Source organism: Delphinus delphis, chromosome 4 (assembly GCF_949987515.2).
Source record: "Delphinus delphis chromosome 4, mDelDel1.2, whole genome shotgun sequence".
Lineage (NCBI taxonomy): Eukaryota > Metazoa > Chordata > Mammalia > Artiodactyla > Delphinidae > Delphinus > Delphinus delphis.
In genome coordinates, this window is record NC_082686.1 from 70,925,094 (window position 1) to 70,945,405 (window position 20,312).

The 20,312-nt window shown below is 40.4% G+C and overlaps 1 protein-coding gene across 1 annotated transcript in view; it reads right to left on the minus strand.

Annotated features, from left to right (window-relative positions):
- Positions 1-6: 6 nt before the first annotated feature.
- OSBPL11 (oxysterol binding protein like 11) overlaps positions 7-20,312 on the minus strand; it is a 98,730-nt gene continuing 78,424 nt past the window's right edge. Inside the window, exons 12-13 of the mRNA XM_060010821.1 lie at positions 6,211-6,364; positions 7-1,668 (exon numbers count right to left, since the gene is read on the minus strand). Coding sequence (XP_059866804.1) covers positions 1,603-1,668; positions 6,211-6,364 — 220 coding nt within the window. The 3' untranslated portion in view covers positions 7-1,602. The remainder of the gene's footprint in view (positions 1,669-6,210; positions 6,365-20,312) is intronic.

Here is a 20,312-nt window from a genome sequence, read left to right on the forward strand (position 1 = left end):
TTCCCAACACATGAACTATAACTCATTTTGAGATTTTTCAGTGCATTTCACAGCAAAAATGAACAGGGGAATCATTAAAATGGTTGTACATTAACCAATTATCTTCTTATAATTTACAATTTGTTGAAAAAAATTATTATTTTGCTGTTTTCATCCTATTAGCCCCCTTCAATAAAACACAGTTTATCAGAGCACAAAGCTTAAGCTTCTTATGATGATGCAACAGATACAGCCACTTACAATGGCTGATGAATAACAGGTATATGTTACACACACCGATTGGAAGACCACATCAGAAGAAACAGAGTAAGGCACCACTCTTGGAAAATTAAGGTAGCTTGAAGTAACAAGTGTTGAGCACCATAAGTAGGTGCTAAATAAATACTTGAATGAATGACGAAAGCCATAATTAGCACTATTCTTTTAATTGCCAGCAATTCTTCAACCTCAATAAAATACTTATTTAAAAAAAAGACTGTACCTGAATATAACTTCCTGATATCTTTTTTCCTGACACCTTTTTATTTCATACTGTTTCTTCAGCATTTGCGTTTCCTTGAAAAAACAAAACATACCATACATGCACTTAGTCACATATATAACTTCTGAATTACTGACAAATATGAATAGTTGTTTTAAATTTTGAGTGAACAGAGGTAAGATAAAGCATACTTATCCAGAGGGATAGCACGTAATATTGAATATTAACCTACAAGTGAAAAAAAGGTAAGGAAAACAGTAAGTCTTATTTTTTAATATTTGCTTGTTCTTTAATGCCTCAGTTCTTGAGAAGGGCCAAAATCTCATCATACTGACATGACCACATTTTAAAAAACTGTCTCTCAAGTATAATATTTAATAAAACTAGGTATTGAAAAATGCTCTGAAATTTTTCAAGTCAATGTTGTTTTCAAGTATATTAAAATGCTCAGAAGAAAAAATTCTCCATGGTTATAATTCTAATCAATTTATAAATATACTTTTTAAAAGAGAGTTCTAACAGAGGTGGATAATGGATAAGTTCCTCAGACACAGGCACACAGTCTCTTTGAAGGAACAGAATGCCTTGTTATGACAACCTGGTTGACTTTTTTTTTAACACTGATTTCAGGCACAATGGCTGAAGCCACTTCTGGGTCATCTTCTTCCTCCTCTTGATTTGTTGTAAGAGTAGTGAATACTTCAGTTACTGACAGAAAGCAAAGCACAAACTCTGAAAGAGACTTCAATTTTCACTACAAAGAAATCAAAATCACTGAGTTCTCACTGTTGTGTTTATCTGCTGCCCCCATGCAAAAAGAGGGGATTCAAACTTAGCTTTTGGAGAAGGAACTGGATAAAAGATTAATCATCTAATAATTCAGGTGAAAGGGCTTCAGATGATATTGCTCACATCACATGAACGGCTTGGTGAGAGGTCCATCGTGCTTCTTCAACACTTTGGTCTTGCTGCAGTTCTATGGTGCCCTAATTGGTACATTCGTGTGTAGTTAGTTTCAGTCTGTGCAATCAGGAAGCAGGTCACTCAGTGCAATGACTCCATTCTGAGAGAGTTTAGGGTAAATAGAGAAGTTCATTTGGTCGAGTCTTAGATAGTGTGTGTCACTCTGCGGGTTGTACTGTTGGAATTATTTTCCAAAGTGGTTTGTGATAAACCCAGGCATCTCCCTGAAACAAGTAGAAAAATAAATTAAAGAACCATTCCTTTATTATTTTCAGAATCAGTAACCAAAACTAGATGCAATGCCTTCATTGAAATGGAATTCTGTTCTCACATTTAAAAACAAGAGTTTGTGAAGAAAAAGCCTCGGTGCTTAAGACACCAAAAAATATGTGTGGTTTAGCTAGGATTAGGTGAGAAGTTTTGGTCTGGGAAGACCTAGTTTGTGCTCCACGAATATTTTACTTTGCAGAAGTCATTTGTAGCAATTCTGCCAATTTTGCCAAGATGCTGCAGATTGAGCCCCACTGATGGAGTGACAGGCAGCAGGTGGAGCATAGGAAATGGTCACCAAGGTACGAACTATTCTCTGCATCTCAGCTGGCATCTCTAGGATCTGAGTATTGTTTCCTAGTTCTTTTCTGACTCTACCCTATTAGTTTTCCCTGGTTCCTGTGAATAGAAGGATACCAAAAGGAGATAAAGTCAGTCAAAGAGTGAAAGAAAGACAGGAGAAGACCAAGTGAGGAAAAAAGTGCTGCAGCAAACGCATGAAGCAGCATACTGGGGTGAGATCTTGGCAGAGCTGAGGTCACAGTAGCTAAGACTGTAGTTCGGTGTTTATGTGACTAGGTGAAGGAAGTCAGATTTGAACCTCCGTCCGTAACCCCTATATCGCCCTCAATTTATTTGCATTAAAAAAATTTTTTTAGGGACTTCCCTGGTGGTCCAGTGGTTAAGACTTCACCTTCCAATGTAGGGGGTGTGGGTTCAATCCCTGGTCAGGGAGCTAAGATCCCACATGCTTCATGGCCAAAAAACCAAAACATAAAACAGAAGCAATATTGTAACAAATTCAATAAAGACTTTAAAAATGGTCCACATCAAAAAAAAAATCTTCAAATAAATATTTAAAAATATATATTTACCCTACCTTACTCCAAAAATGGCTTACACCCAGCAATTATGTGGGTCATAGTGACGAGGACTCTCTCCTTGACCAAACTTTAAAAGTTAGACTCCTCTGTCTCTCTTCTTGACTAAGCCTCATCCTAGGCCTGCTAAACTCAGTTTTAGCAAAAAAAAATCCTGATGAACTAGTTTATCAAGAATTCTCTCATCTTTGATATCCAATGAAACTCTTCTCCTCACACTTTTGATCTAATCATGTGCCTCCCCCGACCCACCATCCTTGACATCTGACCAAGTTCCTCTTAGTAATCTTCCATCTACTCCCTCATCCTGCCCATTGGCTATAAATTCCCACTTATCAACACATTCAGAGTTGAATTCAATCTTTTTCCTCTACTGCAATATTCTTGAACAAAGTCTTCCTTTTCATTTTTAATAAGTGTCAGAATAATTTCTCTTTAACAAAAGAAACCATTATGTTGTTTAAATTAAATCACCTGGTTGATAATTATCACAAAACACAAAAGATGTCTCCTAACCACATTACAGAATGCTAGGTTTAGAAGTTAAGACGTGCCACCTGACCATCTCACTTCACAGATGAAGAAACTGAGGCTCCGAGAAGTGAAATGAGTTGTCCAACTTCACCCAGGAAGGGGCAGAGTTCTTTTCAGTGCACCTTCTATATAATTACCTACATTTTACAGATGAGGAAACCGAAGTTAGAAGTGGTAAATAAACTATCCAAGGTATGACTGAGGTTCAAGCTTAGCACATCTGACTCCAATGTGGTCCACTATTCTGCAAAAGCCTTCCTGCTTGCATTTATATACATCTTAAGCAATTTTAAACATCCACTCAAGAGGATATGACCAATAGATCCTGATGGATGTGTATAATCGCAAAAGGGAGGAAATGGAAGATCTAATAAATTAAACGTCAATGAGAAATGGTTAGGAAAAGAAGGTAGGTATTATCAGATGATACTAGAAACACTTTAAGTTCATTTATACTTTCTCAGGTTACTCTACCTCCTCTTTTTATATCAAGTGACTCTACTCCTCCATCTAACTAAAGCCAACTCCAAACTGGTCTGTTGGTTTGACAGCAATAATGAAAGTACCAAACAAGTGGAAAAGCTCTTGTCACTCATAACAGTATGTATGAAATATCTACTAAGTGCCCAGCACTGTGTTTAGGACCACAGGGGAGACAAAATTGACTTTTCAATAACATATGATTCTTCTTAGCAAAGAGCCATACCTGATGGCAATAGCGCCAAAGTTGTTATGAACTTCGTGGTACCAGTGTCAGCTAACTACCATCCTCGTCAGCCTCACCTCTACTCTGTAGTGCTTCTTACAGCACAGTCCATGGTCCTGTCACATACAGGATGTGACGCGACAGCCCCATGGGCTTAGACGATCAGCATGTGACACAAACCCATCTATTGTTGTACCACTGTGTCATGGCACACCATTTAGAAAGCCATCTTACATCTTACCAACTAAAGAGGCCCAAACCTGAGCCAGCATCTCCAATCTACTGTTTCATCAGGCAGTTAGTGAAGACTATCTAGGCAGAAAGGAATTCACTACTTTATTAGACAACTGCTCTATCTTGCTATCACTTTCTACATCTGTCTATCCAACATCACAAAGTATAATAAGGGGATTAAGTGGTATGTTCTTAATAATATCTGTCAAATACATGAGAAGTAGCATGTTTACATGTCATGTTAGTTGCAAGAACCAGGAGGCCTATCTTTTAAAATCGGTTGCATCTTTTACCCATTACAGCTTCTTGCTCTCAGCCCCTAGAGTTCATTTTTAATGATTTATAGAAGGCTTCCCTTAGAAAAATTCTCCTCGTTAGAATCTGCTTCTGGTATACTATCTTAGTGAGCTTGAAATGAAAAAAACCTAAGGTTACAAGACTATAATTCTGCATAGTAGTTACAAAGGTTTATCTTTTCATATAAAAATGAAGAGATGTAAAGTATTTTTCCTTGAATTCCTATCCATTTAAACATTTGGGGGACTTCCCTGGTGGTGCAGTGGTTAAGAATCCACCTGCCAATGCAGGCGACACGTGTTTAAGCCGTGGTCCGGGAAGATCCCACATGCCGCGGAGCAACTAAGCCCGTGCACCACAACTACTGAGCCTGTGCTCCAGAGCCCGTGAGCCACAACTACTGAAGCCCGTGCGCCTAGAGCCCATGCTCCACAACAAGAGAAGCCATCGCAATGAGAAGCCCATGCACCACAACAAAGAGTAGCCCCCACTCACTACAACTAGAGAAAGCCCGCATGCAGCAATGAAGACCCAATGCAGCCAAAAAGAAAGAAAGAAAGAAAGAAAGAAAGGAGGGAGGGAGGGAGGGAGGGAAGGAAGGAAGAAAGAAAACAGTTGGCATTTATATTTCATACCCAAAGATGAGAAAAATTAAAGCAATGAAACTACTACAATAAACTGTGGGCTTTTAAGAGTAATAACTATGCAAAATTCACAAACTGTTTTTCTAGATTCTTCCTGACAGACCAATATTAAAATTCAATGAGTTTCCTTAGACTTGGCTATGGACAAGAAAACTTTTCTTGGCATCAGCTCTGGTCCATTATTCACCTTACTCTGAATTCTACCAGAAATTAATAAACAAAATAAAACAAAACCTTTAAATTTAGAAAAGACTTTAGGAATCATTTTGTCTTACCTGCAAAACTAGTGAATTAAATGCTTCTACATAAGCCATGGTCTCTTACATGAGTCTAGCGATGGGGAACACATTACTATAAATGTACACTTGTCATTATTGGATTTTTTATTTATTTATGTATTTATTTACGGTACGCAGGCCTCTCACTGTTGTGGCCTCTTCCGTTGCAGAGCACAGGCTCTGGACGCGCAGGCTCAGCGGCCATGGCTCACGGGCCTAGCTGCTCCGTGGCATGTGGGATCTTCCCGGACCGGGGCACGAACCCGTGTCCCCTGCATCGGCCGGCGGACTCTCAACCACTGCGCCACCAGGGAAGCCCGATTATTGGATATTTTTTATTGTTATACATTCCTTCTTATGTTAAGCTCAAAATGCTTCCTGGTAGTCTGGGCTTAGCTCAAGTCTGCTATTGGAGCTGATAAGAAACTTCTATGTGATAAGCCTAACCTATATTTGAAGAAAGTTATAATGAATGGCTCCAATTATCTGTTTTCCAGCCTAAGTACCCCCCACATCACTCTTTTTTCCTTAAACAATGCAAAGATTCTAGTCACTTCTCACTATCCTCTGTGTAGCCATTTAAGTTTTTCATGCATCCTTAAAATGTGGTCTCTGGAAGTGAACAAAGAGTTTCACTGTGGTACAAAAACAACAAATTGTCAATTGCATATTCTGTTATTGAGATTAAAGATTAATGTCGGTATTTTGTGGCCAATGTAAATCCCCAAATCTATTTCATCTGAACTGCTGGTAAACTATTCTACTTTGACAAACTGTGAAAAGCTCATGAAAAAGCTCATGGTTAAGCTGGACTATTTTTAGAAATAAAGCTATATAAGTGATAATTCAAGAAAGCCTACTAAGCTAAAGTTCTCACTAAGTAGATAATGAGTTTTAGTCTGAAGACACGTAGGACATGTACCTCTTTAATAAAATATTTGGTTTTCCAAGGTGTGCCTGTTTCAGTACGATGCCTTTCTTCAGTCCTCTGGCGTTCTTCCAGGGTACGTTTATGCTCTGTGGCCTTATCAATATCAGATTCCCTCAGAGAGTCTGTCACATTTCTCCACAATCGCCTGAAATCCGAAAACCACACATTTTACATTCTTCAAAAAAGATAATTAAATAGAACTGATACCCTCAAAATTAACAGTAATCTTAATAAATTACATTTCCTGAATCAGATCTAGAATTTCATGCCTATGAGTTACAAGAATGCTGACACTATGTTGCTGATGTTAATGTCCAAGATGCTGCTGCTTCTACTTCTTTTTAAATTAAAAATAATTTATATTTTCCCAAGTTATATAACCAAGATTTTTATTTTTAAGAAACTTAGGAAACAATACGCAAAAGGAGAAATAAATTTTTTTAAAATAAATTTATTTATTTATTTTTCGCTGTGCTGGGTCTTCGTTTCTGTGCGAGGGCTTTCTCCAGTTGTGGCGAGCGGGGGCCACTCTTCATCGCTGTGAGCGGGGCTCTCACTGTCGTGGCCTCTCCCGTTGCGGAGCACAGGCTCCAGACGCACAGGCTCAGTATTTGTGGCTCATGGGCTTAGTGGTTCCACGGCATGTGGGATCTTCCCAGACCAGGGCTCAAACCCGTGTCCCCTGCATTGGCAGGCAGATTCCCAACCACTGCGCCACCAGGGAAGCCCGAGAAATAAATTTTTAAAAAGCTGAAATAGAAGAGACCACTTGTGCTTCTGGACGTGATTAAATAATGGGCACCAGATTTACCCTCCTGCTTTTAATCAACTATAGAACCAGACAAAATATAATGAAACAATGGTTTTCAGATGTCAAACAAAAGGCAGCACAGGACAGTGACTCCTGAGAGCAGGCAAACAAATGAGGGGGTACTATGAGTGCTCCAACTGACGAGTTAGAGAGCTTGCAGGCACAGCACGGGGGCAGGGCGGGGGGAGCTCAACAAACTCCAAGCCAAAGAAATCTGCCAAGACAATTCTTTGGGGGAAGTATAGTCTGTTCAACAAATGGTGCTGGGACAGCTGGAAATCCACGTGCAAAAAGGTGACTTTAGGCTCTCACCTCACAATAAAACTTAGAAGATAAAAAAACACTGATAATCTCACCTCATCAAATAAAAACTGATCACTGAAATAAACACCATTAAGAAAATGAAAAGATGAGCAAGAGACCAGGAGACAATATTTACGAAACACATACCCAATAAAGGATCTGTGTCCAGAATTTACAAAGAACTCCTATAACACAATAAGACAACAAACAATTCAATTTAAAAAATGGGTGAAATTTATAAGCAAACATTTTAACAAAGAAGATATACAAATGGCTAATTAGAACATAAAAACATGCTCAACATCACTAGCCATTAGGGAAATGCAAATTAAAATCACAATGAGATACTATTTCACACCAGCTAGAATGGGCATACTAAATAAGACAGGCAATAACAAATGTTGATGAAGATGAAGAGAACTGGAACCTTCATAGGTTTCTGGCAGGAATGTAAAATGGTGCAGCCAGTTTTGAAAATAGTTTGGCAGTTTCTTGAAAAGTTAGACATAAAACTACCACACAAACCAGGAATTCCACTCGTAGGTATTTACCCAAGGGAAGTGAAAACATGTCCACACAAAGATCTGCACAAGAATGTTCACTGCAGTATTAATCATCATAGTCCAATACTGCAAATGTCCATCAGTTGGTGAAGGGATAGACAAAATGTAGTATCACATAATGGAGTACTATTCAGTAATAAAAAGGAATGAAATATTGATACATGTTGTACCACGAATGAACCTCAAAAACGTGCTAAGTGAAAAAAGCTAGGCATAAGAGATCACATACTGTATGATTCCATTTATCTGAAATGTCCAGACAAAGTAAAATTATAGAGACAGAAAGTAGGTTCCCTGGGACTGGGGGCAGGAACAGGGATTAACTATCAATGGGCATGAAGGATCTTATGGGAAGATCAAAGGATTCTAAAACTAATTAATGGTAAAAACTGTACCACTAAGGAAAGCTACCAAAATCACTGAATTGTGATTTTAAAACAGGTGAATTTTATGATATGTAAAATATATCTCAATAATATTTTTAAGTGGCAATTTTAATATTAAGGTAGAATTCAAAGCAAGAACTATGACCACGGATGGAGGATCATCTCATAATGGCCAAGGGCTGGGGGCAATGCAGCAAGAGGATGTGCAATCTTTTCAGGGTCAGCATTCTGGAGAAACAGAGTGTGGTTCCTATTTGCCAGGAAGCTTGAGGATGTTTCCAACAACTGTGTTACCATTCCTGAGAAAAGGACATATAATCTTAAATGTGTATGGCCCAAACAACAGAGGTCCAAATAACATGGCACAAAAACTTATCGAACTATAAAGAGAAATATTCCATTAAAATTGGTAATTTCAGTAACTGATCTCAATACCTCTTCTCAACTGATAGAGTGCACAGAAAATCAGTAAAGATACAGAGGACTAGAAAAATACTATTAATCCACTTGATCTAATTGACATTTACAGAATACTCTCACCTAACATCAACAGAATACACATTCCTGTCAAGTGCACACAAAACATTTACCAAGATAGAATGCATTCAGTGCTATAAAACAAATCTCAATAAATTTAAAGGATTAAAACCACACAAAGCACATTCTTTTACCAAAATGAAATTAAATTAGAAATGAATACTGAGAAGATATCTGGAAAAGCTCCAAATATTTGGAAATTAAACAACACATTACTAAATAAGTTCAAGTCCAAAAAAAAAAAAAAAGAGAGAAAGAAAAACCCACAAGGGAAATCAGAAAACACATATCAAAAAGTTCAAAAGGTAGAGGCCAGATCAAGATGGCAGAATAGAAGGACATGGAGGTCACCTCCCCCAACAAAGACATCAAAAATACACCTATATGTGGAAAATTTCTCACAAAATACCTGCTGAATGCTGGCAGAGATCTCATACAACCAAAGCTGCAAAAAAGATCACTAAGTAGTTGGGATTGACATGTATACACTGATGTGTATAAAACTGATGACTAATAAGAACCTGCTGTATAAAAGAATAAAATTAAATTAAAAAATTAAAAAAAAAAGATCACTAAGTAACTGGGCAGGATGAAAGGAAAAAAAAAAAAAAAGGAATCAGGACAAGACCTGTGCCCCTGGGAGGGAGTTGTGAAAGAGGAAATGTTCCCTCACCCTGGGAAACGTCTTCACTGGCAGGGAGATCAGCCGGGATGGAAAGAGTGTTTCAGAGGCTTGAAGGAGAGTGCAGTAGCCAGCTTGTGGCATGCAGAACAGAGAGAGACCTGCACAGAAGGTCCTGGCCAACTCCATGGACTCCCTAGCCCAAGACGCATGGCTGCTGGTGTGTGCAGGGGCTGGGTGCTGAAACTCAGGCTTCAGAGGACAGACCGGGGGAGCGGATTGCGGATGGCTACACGGAGACAGCGTGAAGGGGCAGGAGTGAGGCCCAAGCCACAACCAGGGGTGTGCAGAGGAAAGAGCCTGGGTCTGCCACTGAAGCCCCATTGTTAACATATGCGTGCAAAGGAAGGGGTGGGGCCTGTCATAGCAGCCTCATTCTCAGTGTGCTCACAGCAGGATGGATCTGCCTCTATGAGTTCTGGGAGCACATAACCACACAAGGAGGTGGGGCTGAAATCCGAGCCAATCCCCAGGGACTGCATGACTTTAGAAGCAGGGCTGAGATCTGAGCGCCCCAGCAGCTGTGCGATCTGCAGATTTACGTGCTATGGGTGGCTTTGTAAACTCAGTGCCTGTGGGACATCTGAGAAGATTACTGGTGCACCCATGGCCAGGGTAGGTCTGGTGATAGCAGTTGCAGGCTCTGCAGGTACACACCAGGGGTGGGGCCAGGGATCTGGGCTGACTCAGTAGCTCCCACGGTGGGTCTAGGTGTGTGACTATGGCAGTGCTGGTGCCTGACTTCAGCAGTTCTGCACCAATGGGTCTGTGCTAGTGGCTTTGTGAGCACAGAGCCTGAGGGACCGACTGGCCTGGATGGCCGACTGCCTGAATTCCCATGGTTGAGGCAGGGCTTGAGGGCAGTGCCAGAAACAGTGTACTCTGTGAGCCTGCACAATGGGTGACAGGCAACACCACAGAGCTCACTTCCTAGGGGACAGCTCCAACGGAGGAATACTCAGTGGCTCCTCTCCCAGAGGAAGCGCTCTAGTCCTTCCTACCTCATACCACAGATCAGAAACAGATCTGGGGGTGTCTACTCCAACAACTGGGGAGCAGGCTCTGCCCCCAACAGGGCTGTGACAAAGAGGAGACCCTGCTCAACATCCATTGCAGGCTCTGATCACCACAACAATCACACACCCTATCAATGCGAAACAGCCAACACACACTGAGGAAAGACGTGGCAGTCATACATACTAAAGACAGCCCTTATCCCCAAAATATTAGACTCACAGAGGCTACACCAGGACACTCCCACATAAAAACCACAGTTTTTTAAGTGTTTCTTAAAAGACCACAGTTGATTAAGTGTTTCTCCTAAACTCACAGTCAGAGAAATACAAGTAAAATGAAGAAGCAGAGGAACCGCTCTCAATTAAAAGATCAAGGGAATTCCCCTAAAGATGACCGACATCTCCAGTATACCCGATTCTGAATTCAAAAAGGAGATAATGAAAATATTGAAGGAATTAAGAAAGGCTATAGATAGAAGTGCAGATTACTGTAAAAAGCAACTAGAAACTATTAAAGAGGTACCAATTAAAATTAGAAAACTCAAAAAAAAAAATTAGAAAACTCATTTGCCAAGACAAAAGTTGAGCTTAAAGGCAATAAATAGCAAACTGGATAACTCAGAAGAACGAATAAGTGATCTGGAGGGTAGAATAATGGAAATCACCCAATCAGGATAGCAGACAGAAAGACAAATTAAAAAAAAAATGAAAGCAATATACGAGACCTATAGGATAATATAAAGCATGCCAATCTACGCATAATAAGGATCCCAGAAGGAGAAGAAAGAGAAAAGGGGATCAAAAATGTACTTGAAGAAATTATGGGACTTCCCTGTTGGCGCAGTGGTTGAGAGTCCGCCTGCCGATGCAGGGGACGTGAGTTCGTGCCCTGATCTGGGAAGATCCCACATGCTGCGGAGCAGCTGGGCCCGTGAGCCATGGCCGCTAAGCCTGCACATCCGGAGCCTGTGCTCCGCAACGGGAGAGGCCACAACAGTGAGAGGCCTGCGTACAGCAAAAAAAAAAAAAAAGAAATTATGGCTGAAAACTTCCCTAATCTAAAGAAGGAAACAGTTGTCGAGGTACAGGAAGCACAGAGGGTCCCAAACAAGATGAACCCAATCAGACCTACACCAAGACATATTATAATTAAAATGGGAAAATTTAAAGAGAGGATTCTAAAGGCAGCAAGAGAAAAACAAACAGTGAAATTAACAAGGGAACCTCCATAAGGCTATCAGCTGATTTCTTTACAGAAACACTGTGCGCCAGAACACAGTAGCAAGATATATTCAAAGTCTTGAAAGGGAGAAAGGTGCAACCTAGGATACTCTACCCAGAAAGATTATCATTTAGAATAGAAGGAGAGATAAAGAATTTCTTAGACAATCAAAAACAAAAAGAATACAGTAATATTAAACCTATCCTAAAATAACTATTGAAAGATCATCTCCAAATAGAAAAGCAGCAAGAATCTACAGTAAAGAGAAAATCACAATTGGAAAGTAAATCACTTAAATAAGCCAGTACACAGATTAAAAAAATTTTTTTTTGGAAAGCGATGACAACTACAATGAACAGCAAAAGGATAAACATGAAGATGTAAAAGAGGACATCAAAATCATAATATATGGGAGAGAAGAGTAAGAAAATGCAGACTTTTTTTTTTTAAAGACTGTGTTTGGGCCTATATGACTACCAGTCTAAAGCAAGCAGATATAGTAATAGGCTAACATACTTCAAAACCAGGGTAACCACAAATCAAAAACATACAATATATTCACAAAAGCCAAAAAGAAGAGAACACAAGCATAATACAAAAGAAAACCACCAAACCACAAAAATAAAAAGGAACAAAGAAGAAATACAACATCAACTGGAACACAAGGTTCAAAATGGCAATAAACACATATCTATCAATAATTATCTTGAATGTTAATGGACTAAATGCTCCAATTAAAAGACACAATGGGGATTTTGCTGTTGATCCAGTGGTTAAGACTCCGCACTCCCACTGCAGAGTGTGCGGGTTCAATCCCTGGTTAGGGAACTAATATCCCACAGGCTGCACAGTGCAGGAAAAAAAAAAAAAAAAAAAGGACAGAGTGGGAAAAAAAAAAGACAGAGTGGCAGATTGGATAAAAAAATAAGAGCCTATAATATGCTGCCTACAAGAGACCCCCTTTAGGGCAAAGGACACACATAGATTGAAAGTGAGGGGATGGAAAAAATAATTCATGCAAATGGAAATGACAAGAAAGCGGGGAGAGCAATACTCAGACAAAAAAGACTCGGACTTCCCTGGTGGAGCAGTGGTTAAGGATCCGCCTGCCAATGCAGGGAACATGGGTTCAAGCCCTGGTCCAGGAAGATCCCACATGCCGCGGAGCAACTAAGCCCGTGAACAACAACTACTGAGCCTACACTCTACAGCCTGCGAGCCACAACTACTGAGCCCATGGGCCACAACTACTGAAGCCCATTGCCTAGAGCCCGTGCTCCACAGCAAGAGAAGCCACCACAATGAGAAGCCTGCACACCACAACGAAGAGTAGCCCCCGCTCACCACAACTAGATAAAGCCCACACACAGCAACGAAGACCCAATGCAACCAAAAATAAATAAATAAATAAGTAAATTTATTTTTAAAAAAGAAGACTTTAAAACAAAGGCCATAAAAAAACAAAAAGGACACTATATAATGGTAAAATGATCAATACAAGAAGAGGATATTAAACTTGTTAACATATATGCACGTGACATAGGAGCACCTAAATACAAAAAACAAATATTAACAGAAATAAAGGGAGAAACTGACGGGAATAAAATAATAGTAGGAGACTTTAACACCTCATTCACATCAGTGGACAGATCTTCCAGACAGAAAATTAATAACGTAACAGAGATCCTAAATGATACAATAGAACGGTTAGACTTAATTGATATTTTCATCCAAAAAAAACCAGAATACACATTCTTTTCAAGTGCACATGGAACATTCTCTAGGATTGACCACATACTAGGAAACAAAACAAACCTCAACAAATTTGAGTAAAGAAATTATTTGAAGGACTTCGCTTGTGGCACAGTGGTTAAGAATCTGCCTACGAATGCAGAGGACACGGGTTCGAGCCCTGGTCCGGGAAGATCCCACATGCCGCAGAGCAACTAAGCCTGTGTGCCACAACTACTGAGCATGTGCTCTAGAACCCAAGAGCCACAACTACTGAGCCCACGGGCCAGAACTACTGAAGCCCATGCACCTAGAGCCTGTGCTGTGCAACAAGAGAAGCCTGCACACTGCAACAAAGAGTAGCCCCGGCTTGCCGTAACTAGAGAAAGCCCACGTGCAGCAACGAAGATCCAACGCAGCCAATAAATAAATAAATTTACAAGCAAATAAATAAATAATTTCAAGCATGTTTTCTCACCACAACATCATGAAACTAGAAATCAACCACAGAAAGAGAAATGAGAAAAAACAAGAGGTTACATGGAGATTAAATAACATGCTACTAAGAAACCAGTAAGTAAGTCAGGGCAGAGTCAAAGATGGTGGCAGGGGAGGATGCAGAGTTTGCATCTCCCCACAACTAGGGTGCCTGGCAGATGCTGGTGGGGGACCTCGACACCCAAGGACACGGGAGGAACCCGAGTGACCAGGTAGGATGAGGGGAGGAGTAAGGGGGGAGGAAAAGTGGAGGCTAGACAGCACTGGGCACCTGAGGGGTTCCTACTCCTGCAAGGACACTTGGGGGCTCGGAGGATCGGGGCGGGGAGCATGCCTAGCATGCTGCCCAATCAGGACCTGGGAAGCCTGCAGGGCTCCCAGGCAGGGTCCTCGGCCCTCCCAGGCCCCTTCCGGGCCGTGTTGGTCCTAGGGGTGCAGGAGAGAGGTGGGGGAGAAGAGGAGAGGTGGGTGGGAGGGGCCCTCCAAGACCGGAGGATCAGGGGAGGCGCAGAGGGTGTTTCCCCCACCCACTCTGGCCCTGGGAAGCCTGCTGGGCTCCCAGGCCTGGTCCTCTGCCCTCCAAGGCCCCTTCTGGCTGCAGGGGTCCTAGGGGTGTAGGAGAGAGGGAGGAGGGGGGAAGAGGAGAGGCAGATGTGGGGGACCATCTGACGCCAGGGGATTAGGGGAGGGGCCATGGGAGTTTCCCTGCCCAATTGGCCCTGGGAAGCCTGTTGGGCTTTTGGGTCTGGTCCCCTGCCTTCCAGGGTCCCCTCTGGCTGTGTGGGTCGCAGGGATATAGGAGGAAGGGAGGGGGGAGAAGAAGAAGAGATGCCAATGAGAAGGGGGCCACCTGGATTGGAGGATCAGGGGAAACACGCCTAGCATTTCCCCCACCCACTCGGGCCCAGTGAGCCTGCTGGGATCCTAGACCTGGTCCTCTGCCCTCCAAAGCCAGAGGCATGCCTAAGCCCCACCCCCATCCCCTCAGGGTCTTTTCCTAAGCACAGGCCCCACCTACCACCTAAACCCCACCCCTGCCTAAGCCCCACCCCCCTGAGCCAAGGCCTTCTTAGGCTTTTTTTTTCTTCTTTTTCTCCTCTTTTTTTTTTTACTATTGTGGTTCTTTTTTACGTTCAGTTCATTGTTTCATCTATATTTTTATTTTTTTATTCTTTCTAACATCTGTTAGTTTTCTAATCTAATTTTATTTTTTACTCTTTGTTATTGTTCTGCTCCATTTTTTCTTTTGTTTTTTTCTTTTTCCTTTTTTTTGGCACCCCACATGGCTTGCAGGATCTTGGTTCATGAGCCGGGGGTTGGGACAGAGCTCCTGTGGTGGGAGCTCCGAGTCCAAACCACTGGAATAACAAAGAATATCAGACCCCAGGGAATATGCATCGGAGTGAGGTCCCCCAGAGGTCCTCATCTCAACACCAAGACACAGCTGTACCCAACAGCATACAAACTCCAGTGCTGGAAGCCTCAGACCAAACAACCATTAAGACAGGAACACAAACCCACCCATCAAAAACAACAACAAAAAAAGAAAAGAGACAACAAAAAAAATATGTCACAGGTGAAGGAGCAAGGTAAAAACCTACAAGACCAAATAAATGAAGAGGAAATAGGCAACCTACCTGAAAAAGAATTCAGAGTAATGATAGTAAAGATGATCCAGAATCTCGGAAATAGAATGGAGGCACAGACTGAGAAAATACAATAAATGTTTAACAGAGATCTAGAAGAACTAAAGAACAAACAAACAGAAATGAACAACACAATAACTGAAATGAAAAATACACTAGAAGAAGACAATAACAGAATAACTGAGGCAGAAGAATGAATAAGTGAGCTGGAAGACAGAAGGGTGGAAATAACTGCCGAGGAGCAGAAAAAAAGAAAAAAGAATGAAAAGAATTGAAGACACTCTCAGAGACCTCTGGGACAACACTGAACGCACCAACATTCGAAATATAGGGGTCCCAGAAGAAGAAAAGAAAAAGAAAGGGTCTGAGAAAATATTTGAAGAGATTATAGTGGAAAACTTCCCTAACATGGCAAAGGAAATAGTCACCCAAGTTCAGGAAGCACAGAGAGTCCCATACAGGATAAACCCTAGGAGAAACACACCAAATCACATATTAATCAAACTAACAAAAATTAAATTCAAAGAAAAAATATTAAAAGCAGCAAGGGAAAAGCAAAAAATAACATACAAAGGAACCCCATGAGGTTATCAGCTGATTTTTCAGCAGAAACTCTGCAGGCCAGAAGGGAGGGGCAGGATATAATTAAAGTGATGAAAGAGGGGCTTCCCTGGTGGCACAGTGGTTAAGAATCCGCCTGCCAATACAAGGGACACAGGATCGAGCTCTGGTCCAGGAAGATCCTACATGCCGTGGTGCACCTAAGCCCATGCACCACAACTACTGAGCTTGTGCTCTAGAGCCTGCAAGCCACAACTACTGAAGCCTGCACACTTAGAGACCATGCTCCACAACAAGAGAAGGCACCACAATGAGAAGCCTGCACACCACAATGAAGAGTAGCCCCTACTCACTGCAACTAGAGAAAGCCCGTGCAGAGCAACAAAGACCCAACTCAGCCATAGACAAACAAACAAACAAATAAATAAAACTAAAAACTGATGAAAGAGAAAGCCATAAAAGCAAGATTACTCTACCCAGCAAGGATCTCATTCAGATTCAACAGAGAAATCAAAAGCTTTTCAGACAAGCAAAAGCTAAGAGAATTCAGCACCACCAAACCAGCTTTACAACAAATGTTAAAGGAAATTCTCTAGGCAGGAAACACAAGAGAAGAAAAAGACCCATAAAAGCAAACCCAAAACAATTAGAAAATGACAATAGGAACATACATATCAATTATAACCTTGAATGTAAAAAGATTAAGTGCTCAAACCAAGACACAGACTGGCTAAACGGATATAAAAACAAGACCCATATACATGCTGTCTACAATAGAGACACTTCAGACCTAGGGACACATACAGACTGAAAGCGAAGGAATAGAAAAAGATATTCCATGCAAATGGAAATCAAAATAAAGGGAGAATAGCGATACTCATATCAGATAAAATAGACTTGAAAATAAAGACAGCTACAAGAGATAAGGAAGGACACTACATAATGATCAAGGGATCAATCCAAGAAGAAGATTATATAATTATAATAATAAATATTTATATTATAAATAATATTTATGCACCCAACAAAGGAGCACCTCAATACATAAGGCAAATGCTAACAACCATAAAAGTGGAAATCAACAGTAACACAATAAGAGTAGGTGACTTTAACACCCCACTTACACCAATGGACAGATCATCCAAACAGAAAATACATAAGGAAACACAAGCTTTAAATGACATAATAGACCAGATAGATTTAATGTATATATGTAGGACACTCCACCCAAAAGTGGCAGAATACACTTTCTTCTCAAGTGCACACAGAACATTCTCCAGGCTAGATCACATCATGGGTCATAACTCAAGCCTTGGAGAATTTAAGAAAATTGAAATCATTCCAAGCATCTTTTCTGACCACAATGCTATGAGACTGGAAATGAATTACAGGAAAAAAAACTGTAAAAAACACAAATACATGGAGGCTAAACAGTGTACTACTACATAACCAAGAGATCACTGAAGAAATCAAAGAAGAAATTAAAAAATACATAGAAACAAATGACAACAAAAACAGGATGACCCAAAACCTATGAAACACAGCAAAAGCAGTTCTAAGAGGGAAGTTTATAGCAATTCAATCTCATCTCAAGAAGCAAGAAAAATCTCAAATAAACAATCTAAACTTACACCTAAAGCAACTGGAGAAAGAAGGACAAAGAAAACCCAAAGTCAGTAGAAGGAATGATATCATAAAGATCAGAGTAGAAATAAATGAAATAGAAATGAAGAAAACAATAGCAAAGATCAATACAACTAAAAGTTGGTTCTTTGAGAAGATAAACAAAATTGATAAACCTTTAGCCAGACTCATCAAGAAAAAAAGAGAGTGGATGCAAATTGATAGAATTAGAAATGAAAAAGGAGAAATCACAACAGACACCACAGAAATACAAAGGATTATAAGAGACTACTACAAACAACTATATGCCAATAAAATGGACAACCACGAAGAAATGGACAAATTCTTAGAAAGGTACAATTTTCTAAGACTGAACCAGGAAGAATTAGAAATATAAACAGGCCAATCACAAGTAATGAAATTGAAACTGTATTAAAAATCTTCCAACAAACAAAAGTCCAGGACCAAATGGCTTCACAGGCGAATTCTATCAAACATTTAGAGAAGAGCTAACAGCAATCCTTCTCAAACTCTTCCAAAAATTTGAAGGAGGAACACTCCCAAATTCATTCTATGAAGCCACCATCACCCTCATAGCAAAACCAGACAAAGATATTACAAAAAAAGAAAATTACAGACCAATATCACTGAAGAACATAGATGCAAAAATTCTCAACAAAATACTAGCAAACAGAATCCAACAATACATTAAAAGGATCATACACCATGATTAAGTGGGATTTATCCCAGGAATGCAAGGATTCTTCAGTATACACAAATCAATGTGATACACCATATTAACAAACTAAGGAATAAAAACCATATGATCACCTCAATAGATGCAGAAAAAGCTTTTCACACAATTCAACACCAAGTTACGATAAAAACTCTCCAGAAAATGGGCATAGAGGGGACCTACCTCAACATAATAAGGGCCATATATGACAAACCCACAGCAAACATCATACTCAATGGTGAAAAACCAAAACCATTTCCACTAAGATCAGGAACAGGACAAGGATGTTCACTCTCACAACTCTTATTCAACATAGTTTTGGAAGATCTAGCCACGGCACTCAGAGAAGAAAAAGAAATAAAAGGAATACAAATTGGAAAAGAAGAAGTAAAACTGTCACTGTTTGCAGATGACATGATACTATGCATAGAAAATCCTAAAGATGCCACCAGAAAACTACTAGAACTAATCAATGAACTTGGTAAGGTTGCAGGATGCAAAATTAATGCACAGAAATCTCTGGCATTCCTATACACTAACAATGAAAAATCAGAAAGAGAAATTAAGGAAACAATCCCATTTACCACTGCAACAAAAAGAATAAAATACCTAGGAATAAATCTACCTATGGAGGCAAAAGACTTGTACTTAGGAAACTATAAAACACTGATGAAAGAAATCAAAGGTGACATAAACAGATGGAGAACTATACCATGTCCTTGGATTGGAAGAATCAATATTGTGAAAATGACTATACTACCCAAAGCCATCTACAGATTCAGTGCAATCCCTATCAAACTACCAATGGCATTTTTCACAGAACTAGAACAAAAAACTTTACAATTCGTATGGAAACACAAAAGACCCCAAATAGCCAAAGCAATTTTGAGAAAGAAAAACGGAGCTGGAGGAATCAGGCTACCTGACTTCAAACTATATTACAAAGCTACAGTAATCAAGACAATATGATATTGGCACAAAAACAGAAATATAGATCAATGGTACAGGATAGAAAGTCCAGAGATAAACCCATGCACATATGGTCACCTAATTTATGACAAATGAGGCAAGAACATACAATGGAGAAAAGACAGCCTCTTCAATAAGTGATGTTGGGGGACTTCCCTGGTGGCACAGTGGTTAAGAATCTGCCTGCCAATGCAGGGGACATGGGTTCGAGCCTTGGTCCGGGAAGATCCCACATGTCACGGAGCAACTAAGTCCATGAGCCACAACTACTGAGCCTGCGCTCTAGAGCCCACGAGCCACAAGTACTGGGCCTGTGTGCTGCACCTACTGAAACCCGTGCGCCTAGAGCCCGTGCTCCACAACAAGACAAGCCACCGCAATGAGAAGCCTGTGCACTGCAATGAAGAGTAGGCCCTGCTTGCCACAACTAGATAAAGCCCGTGCACATAAACGAAGCCCCAACGCAGCCAAAAAAAAAAAAAAGTGGTGCTGGACAAGCTGGGCAGCTACATGTAAAAGAATGAAATTAGAACACCACCTAACACCACACACAAAAATAAACTCCAAATGGACTAAAGACCTAAATGTAAGACTGGACACTATAAAACTCTTAGAGGAAAACAGGAAAAATACTCGTTGACATAAACCACAGCAAGATCTTTTTTGACCCACCTCTTAATGAAAATAAAACCAAAAATAAACAAATGGGATCTAATTAAACTTAAAAGCTTTTGCAGAGCAAAGGAAACCATAAACAAGATGAAAAGACAGCCCTCAGAGTGGGAGAAAATATTTGCAAATAAAGCAAT